At 29.6% G+C, this 16417-nt stretch overlaps 1 protein-coding gene across 1 annotated transcript in view; it reads right to left on the reverse strand.

Annotated features, from left to right (window-relative positions):
• Positions 1-16417, reverse strand: part of svr (Carboxypeptidase D svr) — a 125262-nt gene that overhangs the window by 46428 nt on the left and 62417 nt on the right. Inside the window, exons 7-10 of the mRNA XM_075363351.1 lie at positions 9003-9224; positions 6828-7019; positions 6418-6497; positions 1651-1851 (exon numbers count right to left, since the gene is read on the reverse strand). Coding sequence (XP_075219466.1) covers positions 1651-1851; positions 6418-6497; positions 6828-7019; positions 9003-9224 — 695 coding nt within the window. The remainder of the gene's footprint in view (positions 1-1650; positions 1852-6417; positions 6498-6827; positions 7020-9002; positions 9225-16417) is intronic.

The following is a 16417-nucleotide window of genomic DNA, read 5'->3' on the forward strand; positions in this document are numbered from 1 at the left end:
AGGGCACTCATCAAACATTGTAATACAAAATACAGATTACACTCTTCTCAATTATCCAAAAACAAGAACAGTCCACAGTGTCAAATGCTTTACTTATACATATTGTCTTCAGCAGGACCAATCCTGGCTTTTATAAATTCATAAATTTTTAAAATTCTTTAATCCTTATGTTTGGAATTCCTTTAATATAAACACTTTCTGTTCTGGCAGTTTTTTACATAACATACTCCATTTAGCTTTTCAATTGAATAGTTTCTTAAATTCAGGTGTTTTGACTGGCTAAGTTTACCTTTTACAAAGGAATAACTTCTACATAAGAAATAAAAATACCCTTTTCAATTTTTTCCTAGACCAGGATGTATTAAAAAAAAAAAAAAAAATCCAAAGCAGTGAAAACAAATAAGAACTCAAGAAAGTATACTGTTCTTTGACACAAGTATGGTATAGACACTAGTCCACTATGTACCACAAACTTGTCCAGCTATGAAGTTTACGGATTTTTCAGTTCCATTTGGGTGTATCTTAATAACTCGGACTAAACAATCTAAAACTATAATAAAAAAATCTAAGCAGCGAAAAAGAAGGTTCAAATGAATTTAAAGGATGTAATAAAGTTACACAATCTTCAGAGATTATAACTACAGATTCTTACCTCAAGCAACACGAAAAGTAACTTCCTCAATATAAATTATAAATGAAGTGTGTCATGATTTTAAAGTTTCTGGGATTTAAAGTCTAATCAGAGATCCATACTTCCCTCCAAAATACACCTCAGTCAGGACAGCCCCCTCAGCAAGTTGATTTTACCTTTCTTCTACTGTCCTTCCTGGCTACTGTTCTTCAGTAACTTTCCTCCTTTCTTCCTTAAAGAGATGTTAAGAGAGTTGTCAGCTAGTCTATAAGAGTTGAACCACCTCATGTGCTAAACCACCTTATGCCCTCTCATAGTAGTCAGCAGAACAACTTTATTGGTTCAACAAGAGTATGACCTTGGATAGTCCTACATGTAGTCTTTTCTATCTAGTGAGTTATAAAAAATGGAAAACTAGTAACCAAGGTGCTTTTCAAGCAAAACCAGGACTCCTAGTTTTTCTAAAATGTAAATCTAAGTTTCCCAGGATGTCATCTGCAACATTACTTAACTGGAGCTCGTGCATATAGATTCATCCTGTTAAGAGACAACATATTGTGCATGTACCTGTGTTACATTTTGTTAGGCTAGAATGTATTGTTAATTACAACCTAATACAAGGTGGCCAGGAAATAGAATTAAACAGCTAATAGCATTAAAACTTAACAGAATATGTACAAATTATCTGTGAATAACATAATAAGATACATCTAAAAGATGTTTATCCCTATTAAGTAACAAAATTAATAAATGATATTAACAGTTTCAATTATTGTTATTCTATAGAACTGTAAAAAAACTTAAACATGAGAAGCTACAGCTAACTGAGAATAGACACTGTACAGTAAGAAACACATTTACAGATCAAAATACCTCAGATATGATACTACTATGATGGAAGCTACATGCAATGTTGTTCAATAAGAGAAAATAGTAACTTATGCACTATGTATCCTGTGTCAGTCATTTTAAAATTGTGAATTACATGCACACAACAAATAAGTGAAATCTGAACTAACATCAGCATAAGTCTTAGCCAGAAGAACAAATACATCATTATCTGGGCTGGTATTAATCTCTCCTGATTTCATTGCCTCATTATCATCGTATGGGTAATTTGAAACCAAAGCTCCTCCATGAAGATTAGCAGATAGGACAAAAGGGTACTGTTTAAGCCATTCCATAACTGCTTTTGTCTCTGGCTGAGGAACTTGGTTTATCTGAAAAAAAAAAAAACTAATTAGATATGTAGTTATCTTAAATAGTTTGTTCAATGAGCTTAAATGAATAATGGTGTCTTCATGCAGATTTTTTTCAATAATTTGGAAGTGAAAGGAAACACATCAAAATTTTTATTTTAAAGGCAAATAATCCAGATAACAAGTTTCTTAATGAAAGCATAAACTTTTCCTGTCATTAATAAAATATTTTTATCACATCCTTGTAAATTCACATTCGTGGTTTAAATGTGGAAATACATCAGCTAATTAAGCCAATTAGCAATATAGACTCATTATTCTGTAAAAACATTGATAATGATGTTTGTTTATCCTGGAAAAATATAAATTCATCTCACGTGGTTTAAATGTGGAAATACATCAGCTAATTAAGCCAATTAGCAATATAGACTCATTATTCTGTAAAAACATTGATAATGATGTTTGTTTATCCTGGAAAAATATAAATTCATCTCACAATTCCAATAACTGGGTTAACACTTTTCCCTGCGATAACCATCTGACTTCTCTATGGAAAAGAAGAAATGTCTTCTTTTTGGCCATTTCATCACATAGTTTAGCAAAGTCTATTCTGTAATGGTGAACTTTCAATAAAATTAACCATTTTTACAACTTTACAAAGAATTTGTTTGAGATTTTCGGCATATTTTTTGCGGCAAGAGCATGTCTGTGAAGGAAACAGTGCATCCATTCTGGCCTTGGTATATGATATTTTAATTTTTTTAAGAAATCCTCTATTCCTTCCTGTTATCACCTTTGCACCATCACTACATACTGCAATACATTTTGTCCAATCTATGTTTATAGTAGCTTCATAAAAAACATCAAAAAGACATTGTCCTGTTGCATGACCAGGTACTGGTTTGCAAAACAACATATTTTCTTTGACTGAACTGTCACTATCGCATTCATACCCCACAAAACATAAAAACTGAGAGATATTTTCCACATCTGTTGATTCATCAAACTGAATACTAAAAATTTCACTTAATCTCGCTTGCTGAATTATCTGATCGTGAACATTGGCAGCCATGTCATCAATTTGTCTTGATACTGTGTCTATAGAAAGTGGAATTTTTTTTGGTTCTTCCACAGCTATTAAAATATTGACCATATAATTGCAGCAGGCAATATGAGGTTTTCTGTGATTGTATGGGGTTTGGACATCTTAGCTACTCTTAATGCTGTGAGATAAGATGCTTCAAGTGTACTCTTATCAGTATGGCTTTATTTACAAACAGAAGCTTGTGATTTCTCAAAGTATGAAATTTTATTTTGAAAAACTCCAAAAGTTGCTTTTATGATCTGGATGTTTAGTTTCCAAGTCGGGGATTAATTTTGATAGCTTCATGTACTTTCATCAGGGGAATTGAAAGCAAACTGCGCACTGTGGCTTTCCAACCCCTGGAATTAAAACCATAATTTAATAATTTAGATAATTGTCATTATACAATCTTGTCTTTTTACAAATCAATTCACTAAATGTGATGGCTCACTTCTGTTTTTTCACAAATTTATTCATTTAGCAAAAGAATCTTAATTAAAAGAAAAAACAGTTATACTATTTGAATGCACACTAAAAAACCAAAACCTCAATTATTATTATTTTCAATGAAACTACACTTAAAAATTTAAATAAAGGCACTACTTGCATGCTTTGAATTCGAAACTAAACTGATGTTCAGCAATCCCTTATGCCAATTTTATTCTGCTGAGAGCACAATGTGTTCAAATGGACCATATGCATGTTTGAACATGATGCTCTTGCAGCAAATATTAAGCAAGCAGACCAAATTACAAGGAGTACGTAATTTTGTTTGAACCTGTATATTGCTCACATTTGTACACTTCATACATGCATGTATGTTCATACCCGTCGCTATCAGCACAGCTAAACAGTTTTAACTAAGTTTCATTAGGTTGTGGTTGGGGAGTCACGAAATATTCATTATTATTTTTTTTTACTTTTTGGGAGTCAAGGAACTAAAAAGGTTGAGAATCACTGCAATAAGACAATAAATGTGCTAGGTGGATGTCAGTTATAACAAGTTATCAATGAATAGTCTAGTAAGACTTTCCTGAATGAACATTCTTATTATAATTACTGTTCTCTCATATATTAATTTCATTTCTAACAAAGTTGTTATCTTTAACTTCTACTTATGCTGCATATGCTAAGTTAATATAATTTATTTATCTCATGTTTTGGCGGTTTTATAGCATATTTTATTTTTTCAATTATTAAACAGTTAGTTTTTTCCCCATTTTGGAGTCTCATACTTGATTTACAAAACTGTTATTTATATATTTTAGTAAACCATATATTAGCGCATTTGAACCAATTTAATAATTTACGCCATAATTACAACATTTTAATTTTGACGGCCGTTTGAGGTGAACCCAATGGCCAATTGCGGCCATTTGTGTATTTTTGTAATCCTCTAATAATGTTTAATCCGAATTCAAAATCAAAATTTGAATATTGAATTTGATTACAAATTGTTTGTTCATTGAAAAGAATCCTGTTCAGTTTATAAGTTATAACCAGAATCATGTAAACACATTGGCACTAACAGCTGCATGAGGCTCTGTAATAGTACAGAAGGAGCAGTCAGTGTGATAACTGAAGTAAATAATCCCCACAGTAACTGCAGTATGGATTGCTCTATGCAAGTAGTGCAGAGTTGCTCTCAGCATAATGTGCTAAGGCCTTTGACTGTTGTCAAAGCCTATGTCACAGAACTGGAACAATTGGAAGGATTAAAGTATTGCAAGATGTGTGTCCCATTGCTTCTATTAAAAATGTTCATAAATTCACCATGTTAATGAAATCCACAACAAAATCAATACTTTTTTTTTTGTAACAATTAATATGCATACAGTCCTTTTTCAACACAATGAAAAATAGATAGTATTAAAAAACAAAACATCAATTCAAAGAAATAAATATTTAACACATATTATAAGTGATTTATTTTTTTGCAAATGAAAGGTCACCAATATCAACAGACATAATTAACTTCTTAAATAGAGGTTCAGAAAGTTGCTGTGCAGTATGCTTTAGAATTATGTGGTGCATAATCTGTTCTTTTAGTCTTAGGTTGGTTGCCCTGTGGGCGTTGCTATCGACGTTGTATTGGATGTTGCTCAGTAATAAACCACGACATCAGCTGCTGAGTTGTGACTGAACATGCCTCATTTTGTTTCATGTTATTTCATTAATCGGAATCAATAGTTGCAAGAAACATAACAGTGCTTTTGGTAGAGGAATGCATTTTTCTTGACGAACATGTCTTTCATAAAGGTGACTGATTTAGTGAAGCAAAAGTTTTTTTAAAAGTTTCCAAATACTTCTGTTCCTCACCGCAATGCAGTACAAACTCTTATCAAAAAATTTCATGCAACTTAGTTGAAGACGCTGATTGAAGTAAAGACCACCTAAACCAAGCGAACAGAAGCTGCTTGATATTTTGGACACTATGGCTGAGAGTCCATCGAAGTTAATGCATAAGTTAGCACAGGAGCAAGATATCAGACTTACTACTGCACATAAAGCTGTAACAAAAGAACTGAAACTTTTCCCCTAAAGTAATGTGTGTTCAAGAATTGAAACCTACAGATCATGTGAAAAGACTAAATTATTGCCAATGGTTTAACTGTTTTATTCACCATAATTTTATAGGTATCCTGACATTATTTTTTTTACAGATGAAGTGTGGTTTCATTGATGGTGTATCAATTCCCAAATACACATGACTGTGGTTGAAACTAACTCGCATGAATTACATGAATGATCCTTTACACAAAGAGAAAATTGAAGTCTGGGTTGGTGCTTGTAGAACGCACTTTGTGAGTCCAATCTTTTTTGAAAATAGTTAATAATGATCATCATTGAGCTGTTTTAACAAACTTTCGTTGTCAGTTAACAGAAGTGGAAATTAATTATGGCTGGTTCCAACAAGATGGCGCCACATTGTACACAGCTAACAGGTCAACGACTTTTTTACAAAATATCTTTCGCGAATGAATCATTTTGTGTAGTTTGTAGCCTGCACAATCGCCTGAGGTGATTCCCTCAGATTACTTTCTATGAGAGGCAGATAAACATACTGTGTATCGCAACAGATCATGCACAACTGACAAATTAAAATACCACAATAGCAGCATACGTACGAGATATTCCAGTATATCAGTTGGTTAAAATGTTTGAAAACAAGTTGAAACATGTGCAGTGATGTATTGATATTGGAGGAGGTCATTTTCAACTCCTTTTATAAACTATTTCAGTTACTGTAATATACATTTCTATAAAATAATGAAATAAAAATACAAAATGATAATTAAGAAAGTTTTATCATTATACTTCCATAATTCCAGTGCATCACAACTTTCCAAACGCACTGTAATACATTTCTGAAATGTGGTATTATGAATGAAAATAAAAACTCTAAATATAACTAAATCAAAAAGATTTTAAATAAAAGATTCATAAAAAGGAAACTTACAGAGCTGTTTTACTAATGTAACTGTTAATTAAATATCTCTAACCTTAATATACTGATCTGGAAAATTTCTATTCAGATCTTTATTATTTGCATTTGCTCTACCAGTATAACCATCATCATCTCCTAAAAAAAATAAAGTTTGAACATGTAAATCAATATAAAAAATAGACAAATAAAAACTTAAGAAAATAGAGACACAAACAATCAAATTACATTAAAATTAACTAAAAATAGCAATAACATTTAAAAGTTAAATTCTACAGTGTCAAGTATGTGTTTACAATATTATAATATAATGCCACATTAATTATAATTAATGTATTAATTAATAATGTACACATTAAAAATAATTATATGTATTGTGTATTAAAGTATACCAATGAACAAGGTTAACAATTATGATTAACTGATATAAGACATGCAAAAAATATATATAAAACTGAATTCAGTTACCTTGTATTGCAATTTCATAACCATCTGGATTAAGTGACGGCATTATATGTATCCTAGTATTATTGATCATTTCAGTTATTACTGGATCAGAACCATAATGCTGACATAAATAAGAAGTAAGCAGTAATAACATCTCCCTGCCAACAACTTCATTTCCATGCATATTCGCTACATATTTAAATTCAGGCTCACCTAGAAGTAAAAATTAATGTTAATTATATAAAAATTTTAAGTAAGTTCTTATTTTATATTGTTTTTTCTTTTCAAAAAATAGCAATATCATAAGGACAAGATTTCAAGATTGATGAAATATGAAACTCATTTACTCAGATTTCAAGGTCTCTCTTATATGAAGCTATCGGTAAAAATCATGGACATAAAAAACATTACACCGAGTTTCTCAACTAATGTCTAAAGAAGATAAAACTAAGGGAATTGAAATGGTAAATTTATCAATTAATATAAGCAAAAATGTGATAAAATTGTAATGATATTGTTCATGGTAATGAAACATGGATCTGCTATAAAATTAATGAAAGAAAATGTTAATCAATGGAATGGCATAATTCAGGAATTTCTTGAAAACTTGAACAAATGCTGAGTACAAGGAATGTGATGACTAGTTTTCCTTGTACTAAAATGCCCTTTATTCACTAATTTCTTATGAAATCAAAGGTTACTGTGAAAGACTTAATCAGCTCTGTTATAAAACACAAACAAACAATTTCACCTATTTTCAAATGGTATTGTTTTGTTTCATGATAACATTTTCTACATTTACCTATAACAACTCAAACAGTATTTAAAAAATTTGATTGGATTAGTGTCCACTACATAACTCTGATCTGATACCCAGTAATTATCAGATGTTATCACATAATCTAACCTAACCCAGTAATTATCAAGTGTTGATCAAACTAAAAGAATCTTTAATCAGAAGTATTTTATTTTGATGATCAGTTCAAACAGAATTTTACATTATGGCTGACAAAACAAGTCGATTTCTATAATGAGATGAAATAGAAAATCTTGACATGGTATAATCATTTAAATTTATATGGTGACTATGTAAAGAAACAGAGAAAATTCTGTTTTAACTATCAACTAAATATTTTTTACTATTATTAGTTTTAGTTTATTTTAGCCGAACAAAACATACTATACTTTCTTGACAATTCTAATAGTGACATCCTAAATGGAAAGAGGCAGACAAAACCTGAGCAAATTTTTCATGTGAAATATGTTCAAAGTATGAAGGAGAGAAAAGAAAACCCTAAAAAGTGAATAGACTGCTCCTGAAAATCACTATCACAATATACAAGCACTGAAATTAAATTTATCTAAGTTTAAAAACTGCCTTGGAAAAATTACTCTCCAGTTTGGAACTCTAGAGCATTCTGAGTAGTACGATAAACGATTAATGGTATTAGTAATTCATTGTTAAAAAGGAACACACAAGTGAAATTTGATGAGCTTAGTGTAAGCATAAGAAGTTATATACTACTGTTAAGGATCTACAAACATATGTAATATACATATCATAAACGTAAGATAACCATAAAAGGGGTATTTAACCAAGAAACAGTGGTCTTATATTTTGAGCATATTCTGATAGATAAAATACTCAAAATGTGCAAGAAATCTAAATAAATGCTGAAGTCTCATGTCTGAAATTGAACCCAGCGTAATACCATAATCTTAAACATATTTTGAAGGTCATCACATTTTATATAAATGTTTGCGCAAGGAGGCCTTAAGAAAACATGTTAACTGAAAAAGTATAACATCAGTACGTATAACTGAATAAGTATATGAGGCAGTTACTGATGTTGCATGTTGGAGGTGATATATAAATGGCAGAATGGTTATTTAGTAAGTATTTAAATTTATATAAATTAAATTTAAAAGATCATTTAATAATCTTCATTATTCTTCTGATATGAATTTCCTTCTCTACAAGAAAATGAATAAACTCTGAGTTTAGATCTTCAGGGAAAAGTGTAAATAAAGTGTTAATTAAAAATTAAATAAACTATTATACATAAAGATGTACAACAGTTTATAACATAACCATACTTTTTAACATTAGCTTAACCAGTACCATGAATTGCAACTTACACTGTTATTCTAAAAGTAATTTATTATTTATATATAAAACTGATATTAAATGATTACCTGGTTCATGAACAGTAGGATTATCTGATATGATTATAACATACAGGTCTCTTCCTTTGACACTGCGACCTATAGAATACAAATGTGTAATGTCAGGATACTCTTCAGCAATATCATGTAAGAATGTCTTCATTTCTGTATAATTATGATGTCTAATTTCTTGAGGTATCATAAAACCCATCTCATCAAACATTACTTTATTTTTTATTACAGGTGCTGGCACTGCAATAAAAATTTTAAAATACAATATAACCAAAAAAGCAAATTTCAGATTGATACAGACAATGGACAGTACTTCAGCTATTGTTAATAAAATAAAAAAGAAGTAACAGGTTCTATCACCAATAAATTTTATAAGACACAAAATTATGATTGGATGAATCCATCTATGTATAAAACAGGTTTACTGTATATATAAAACAGCAGTAGTAACTGAAGAACGTGAATGAAGTAGATAGAGTCAGTCCTTGATCCTTGATGACATGTAAGATACTACACAGAGCTTGCAATTAAAACAAGTCAACAGAATAATATAGCCAAAAACCATGTTTTTATTATTACTACTACCATACTGAAAAAAAAGAAAATTTCTAAGACATATTACATCAGTCAGTGGCTCATCTTTGCATGATTATTCTTTATAAGTGTCAGTATATCATGATTTGAACGGGTTACATACTACACACAAAACTACTCATACAATCTCTTAAGAAAACATGATCTACTAATACTTAGAATTCTGCTTTCAGTAATTGAATTAAAAAATACCAGCATTTTTTTTTAGAAGTGTTTAGAAAATACTAAACGTACATAAAATATTTATTAGTTTTTTATTACACAACCATCAGTTTTTTTAACATACAATTGCTAAAACTACTTTTCATTCAAATCATTACAATGGGAATTACACATTAATTTGACTCTCCCTGTGCTCACAGCATACCTTTTCTGCTCAACTTCATTCTGTTTTTTTACAGCTGACATATGACATGTATAAAATCAGATATGTCACTTTCTCATGATTGTAACTTTTTTGTTTCTAATCGTAATTTCATAGAAGGAATATTTTAGACTTCAAAAGAATGCTCTTTTGAAATATGTAACAATTAAAAACAAAATTATTGATTACTTATACAGGCAAACTATTCTACTAATGCTTTAAAAGTGGATTATTGATGTTTTGCCTCAATAATCACTTGCAGAAATTTTATACTTACACATAGATAAACATTACCTCTAATTATATCTATTAGTTTGCTATTTATTACTAATTAAGCTTAATGGATAGTTTTGCAATATGTATATAAAATTTATCATGGGTAATAATAAAAATTAAATATGGTAAACTCATGATGGTTTGTCATGGATCTGGGTATGACTCGATAAGATGCAGTCCCTCTTCAAATAGATTATCCCCTTACTCTTTCCTTGTCTTTTTTTAAAATTCTTTGGACAAGTGTGTGTGTTAGATCAGCTGCCCTAGTTCCATCTATGACATCATGCTGATATCTTCTTACATAGCTCAGGGCAGCCATTTTCATTGTTGGAACTTGGAGTAGCAACTGTGTGTATCTGTAGAACTATCTAATGACTATCTGCATAAAATGCCAAACTGTTGATCAATGTGCCTACTGGGTAAAAAGCTAGATCCCCTACATGTACTAAATTAATCGATGAAGGGGCATTCTATCATTATATACAGAGTAAGCAACATAAAACCAAACCCATAACATAACCGCTTCGGAATCGGTAGGTCATGTTGGAATGAAATTTTATGAATGATACGAATAAATTAAATAAGAAAAACATAATTTAAATGTTACATTTATTTATCTTATTATTACAAACGATGTTTGAAATGACCACCCTGGGCATTAATGCACTTTTGTGCTTGACTGATCATATTGAGAGTTGTCTGATGCAAAACGTTGTCAATTGCCTTGATTTCTCATGGAATGTTCACTTTCAGTTCATCAATATTGTGGGGATTAGATGCATAAACTCTCTCCTTTAAGTAGCCCCAAAGGAAAAAATCGCAAGTAGACAACTCTGGGGAATGTGGAGGCCACCGTCATCTGCTGACAGCTTGTTCATTTGTGAAAGCTGCATCAACGCAATTCAGTGAAACGTTTGATGTGCGACACGTAGTTCTAACTTTTTGAAAGAAGCTGTATTCTTTTCATTATCAGTTAATTGCATATAGAATTCTTTGAAAATTGTGAGGTGAACTTGTGTATTGATAGTCCGGTCAAAAAATATTGGCCCCACTATACAATTACCAGAAACGGCACACCAAACACCAATTTTCTCATCATGAAGTGAACGCTCAAATATCTCATGAGGATTCCTTGCCATCCAATACCTGGTACTCTGCGAATTAACATGGTTGGATAAATGAAACCATGCTTTGTCTGACATGAAATAAGACATCGGATCTATCTGTCCACCAACAAGGTTTTCGAGAAGCCAGTTACAATAATCAAGTCGTTTCGGTTTGTCTGTCTCCTTCAGTTGTTGCAGTTGTAATGCGGTATGGTTTCAATTTTAATTCATTAAGAATTTTACAACAAGATGTGTATTTAACACCAGATTGTTGGGATAACTTGCGTAGTGATTTTTTTGGACTGGGAGTAATTCTCCTTTCAATATCGGCAATGACCTGTGGAGTCCTAATGGAAGGTTGCCTATTTCATTTTGCATTTGAAATTGAACCTCTTGTATGCCATTTTTTAACTAAATCGTGTATGCTACTCTTTGCTGGGATACAGGCATTCAGAAATTTTTCTACGCATACTTGAAATGATTCTTCAAACGATCCAGAACAAATATAGGCCTCGACTATAGCTATCCTCTCCTGGATTGAATAAGCCATTTTATAAACACACAACTGCACTGCAACAAAACGTATACTGCAGTGACACGAAACCACTTGACAAACAGCAGCAACAATGAATAGTAACATATACATCCACTAGTCGCACTAGTTGTGCGAGAGTCTTTTATAAATAATGTTGGGTAGCGGTTTCATTATGGGTTCGGTTTTATGTTGCTCACCCTGTATTATTGAATAGAGCTGTCAATCTAATGTGATTGACAGCTCTACCATAAAATCAGATATGTCATTTGCTCATTAAAATTAATAGGTCTTTTAAAACTAGATTTTTAAAACACATTAGAAATTATAAAAATAGTAAACTGGGTTTATCTAATGTTGCTGACCACCTTATTAATAACAAACATTCTGTAGCTGATATTTGGACAAATTTAGAAATCAAAATATTTAATTAAAATAATAATAGTAAAATTTGGACATTTTATAGATTTTATATATATATGTACAAAAGAATTTCCAGCTTGATCAACTTTCAGACAGAGTATGAAGATGACACTATTATAAAAGCAGCAAAAAATAAAAAGCACGTTTTTAGATAAAAATAGATATAATCAGAATGTATATAATTAATTTCAAATCCACTCAATAATGTAACACTAGCTGGCCAGGTTACATGGTGTAAATCTTAAAATTATTTTATTTTTAAATTTTAATTAATTGTCATCATATTTAGATATATTATTTTATTTAATTGACTTCATGTTTTCTATATATGATAGTAATTTTAATCTTTTAATTTTTTCTAAGAAAACTGTTATGTTCTGATATGTAATTTTATATAATTTATATACAACTAATGATGCGGGATCCTGAAAAAGGGCTATTGGAATAAAAAAAAAGATGAGAAATAAGGTAAGTGTCATTTCATTTACTTTGTAATTCTGTACTTGAGTTGTTCAAGTTTGTTTTTGATTATAAAAAATACAATATATATATATATATATATATAAACTTTTGAGCTGACAGTGGTTTTGGGGTCTGGGAGATGTGAAACACAAAGATATGTCAAAATTTTCTGGAAGTTGAATCATGGTACCCATTACAATAGATAGCTTTCTTATGAAATCTACCTAAAACATCAGCTTTCGGGTAACTATAAATAATGAAATTTTTTGTCACAGATAGATTTTTATTTTATTACAAATGATAAATTGTGGTTTTTAATTTTTATTTCCAAGTAGACGTGTTTGCATGCTGGCATACATATTCAGTAATCAGATGAATCCTTATATTTTTAGAACTGGATTAATAATACAAACAGCAATACTGTTTGTGACATTGAAAAATACTCCCTATTTTTCAGGTGTCAGTGCTTCAGAACTTTTCTGTCATACGCATAATCCATCTGATATAAGTTAATATATACCTCACTTTTTATGTGTGTAATTAAGAACTCTTAAAATAAAATAATAATTAATATTATTGTAAAGCATATAAATAATTAAAACTCTTCAGTTGCATTTAATCAATTTTTTACAATAAAGTGGACTTTCTATCATTCTATTAACATCTTTGTAAACAAAATGGAAAGTGATAGACATTGGAAAAAAGTAAGCAAAAGAAACAACAAAACCTTTCAACCATATCATAAAAAAGAATAAACATTATTTAAATAAAATGTTATTCGACACATCCACTTTAGCAGAAAATGTAAAAGCTGCTATTTGTGTAATATTAGGGAGAACTTCTCCTCCTGATGAAAAGCATTTACTCCTTTTGGGTAAATTACTGGACTTAATGAAATTAGAAAAGAGTATTTAGGAAGTGGAATCTTGGAAAAATAAAATAAAGTATACATTAAATGAGGAAAACTGTTCTTATTTAATGAATTTTCTTTGGGCTGTTTTGAAATATATATATAACAATTTGTAGAATGGTAGATTAATTAAATTGTAAGCTGTAACTCTGTTTTTTATTTCTTTGCATTGTACCACAGTTGATATGTAGTAGAGATTATATTTAACTGAACATTAAATTTGTAAACTTTTTTGAAATTATTTACACTTACTATAAGTGCTTTTTATGTTTTATTACTTTTTTATGCAAGATATTTTGTTTCAATAAATTCAATGTTATCATTATTAAAAAGAATCTTTTCAACAATTATTTTTACCTATCATAAAAACTGGATTTACCTTATCAAGCCTTAAAAATTTAAGAAATATTTCCTTATGCAAGCATGTATTAATAATAAATGCTTAATTGTCACAAAAACACACTGCACAATTATATAAAATCCTAGAATTATTTCAAAATTACCCACAGAAGTTTTATTTTTGAGAGATATCTAATCACAGATAAAACTTCTATCTCAAAAAAATGATTTTAGGTAAACACTTAAAATTGTTGGAAAAACAATAAGGCAAAAATACAATATCTACAAAGTTGGATATCATAATTTATAGTTATTGTAAACAGAAGAAATATTGATGAAATAATGATTAAATGCTGACTTTCTGGTTTCAACTTGGACGGTTTAAAATATTGTCATATTTTTTTGACAAAAGTTGATTTTACTTTATAAATGTAAATATAATATTTCTGAAGTGTTGAACAAATATTCAATACTTGTTTATTAGCCGTTCAAACTAAGCAAAACAAAGTCGTGCTTTAAGTAAAAATTTTGGCACTTTCTTTGAGATGAAGTTATAATCAAAAAATATTTTCAATTTTTATTAAATTTTGCAGTCAGGTATTTTGATATTAGATGGAACAATATATGTGTAACAATTTTTCGTAAAATCTTTTGTTTCAAAGTGGTTATGCTAAGTTTCAATGTACATGAGTAATACAGATGTTCAATATGGAAGCAATGATTCTGTTGCTAAGCCAACACAGCCACACACAGTTCTTCCGTGTACTCAAGACATGACCTAGTCCTGATGTCAAACACCATTTCTAGTCTGTTTCTCAGCAGCTGCACATCAAATTCATAACAGTTTCATGTTTTATTTCATTTTTAAGCATAATATTTTTTCTGAGAATATTTTACTACTACTATTGTATAGCTGTGTCATTCTTGGTACACTAATAAAATACTTATTCTTACAACGATTTTCAGTAAACTTATTTCTTATTTTTCTTCCCTTGGCATCATATTTAAAAAAAATTATGGGCATATAATGGAAGAAGTATTTGTTTTGCTATAAGTCACCAGACAGTGTGACTGGTGAATTTTCTAAGCTCTAGAAAGTAGTTCTTAGGAGACTGCTAAAACAGTAAGATTATTTTTACATCTGGCTAAACCTTCTACAATGAATTACAGATTTACAATTTCTCTTAGTACTTTATTTTAAATGTGACTTTCATTCAAATTCATTCCAAAGTTCAATTTGTAAAAATTCTATAGAAAATGAATGACAACTATCAACATAGTTGATAGAACTACTATTTATATTTTTACTGACAATATTTCTTTCACATTCTTTTAATTATTGTTTTTATATTTATGTTTACCTGTACTAATGCCAATCTTATCTACAGAAGATTATTGGTTAACAATTGAAATGTCCATTTTAGATTTTCATTTTTTTTAAACAAATTATTATAATCATAGTCAATTAGGCTTCAAAGTTACTGATCTTCAACATGTGGGATTCACTTAATTTGATTTTTTGCATTGAAATCAAAATTTTTTCTACTGATTATAACCTGGCCAGACCATCCTGACTACTCTCACCACCTAGAAACTCCCTCAATCTAACTGTTATTTAAAAACAAGTATAGTCATTAACAATTTGAGAATGTAATGTGTTGAAATCCTCTGAAATACAGAAGATTTATACATCAAAGTACTTTTTCTTCGCTGGTATGTCTCTTGATGTAGTGATAAAACATATCCCTGTCTTAATTAAATATAACTAATAGTATTTTCAAGCTTCTATTTTACAGTAACATAAACATTTTAATAATTGGTTATTCACACATAGTTTACAGTTAACTCACCTACGATGAGTAATGAATCCCACTTTATTAGTCTTACACATACAGAACTGGTTTATCAAAATTGCACTATATTTTATTTCTTATGTATTTTTTACAAAAACTTTTCAAATATTAAATCTTTTCCAATACTAATTGGATATCTTACAATTCCATCTTTGTAGGAAGTTTTTATTACTATATCTAAATGCCATTAATTTTTGGTTTCATCTTTCAACTTTATTTATATATTATTGAATTTTATTCACTCACACCAAGAAATTTCAAATAACATCATGAACAACTTTATAACTAGACCGACATACTAAGTTTTTGTATTACAACACCTTCAGAAGTGATAGAAAGTGCCTATTTAACAATCCTGAATATTTTGAATTTATTCATCAAAATTGTAGTAATAGTATTTGATTTAAATTTTTATTTAAGCCAATAGCTTATTTGAAATTACTGATAGTAACAAATCAACCAGAAGTTTAATTGGTTTAACTGATATTTATTTTCATTATATAGAGAAACTTATAATAACTAATTAATAATACAGGCTTATAGTATTTTAGCTTAATAGTGTTTTTTAAAGGAT

This window comes from Lycorma delicatula, chromosome 4, assembly GCF_047948215.1.
Source record: "Lycorma delicatula isolate Av1 chromosome 4, ASM4794821v1, whole genome shotgun sequence".
In the NCBI taxonomy this organism is placed as follows: Eukaryota; Metazoa; Arthropoda; class Insecta; order Hemiptera; family Fulgoridae; genus Lycorma; species Lycorma delicatula.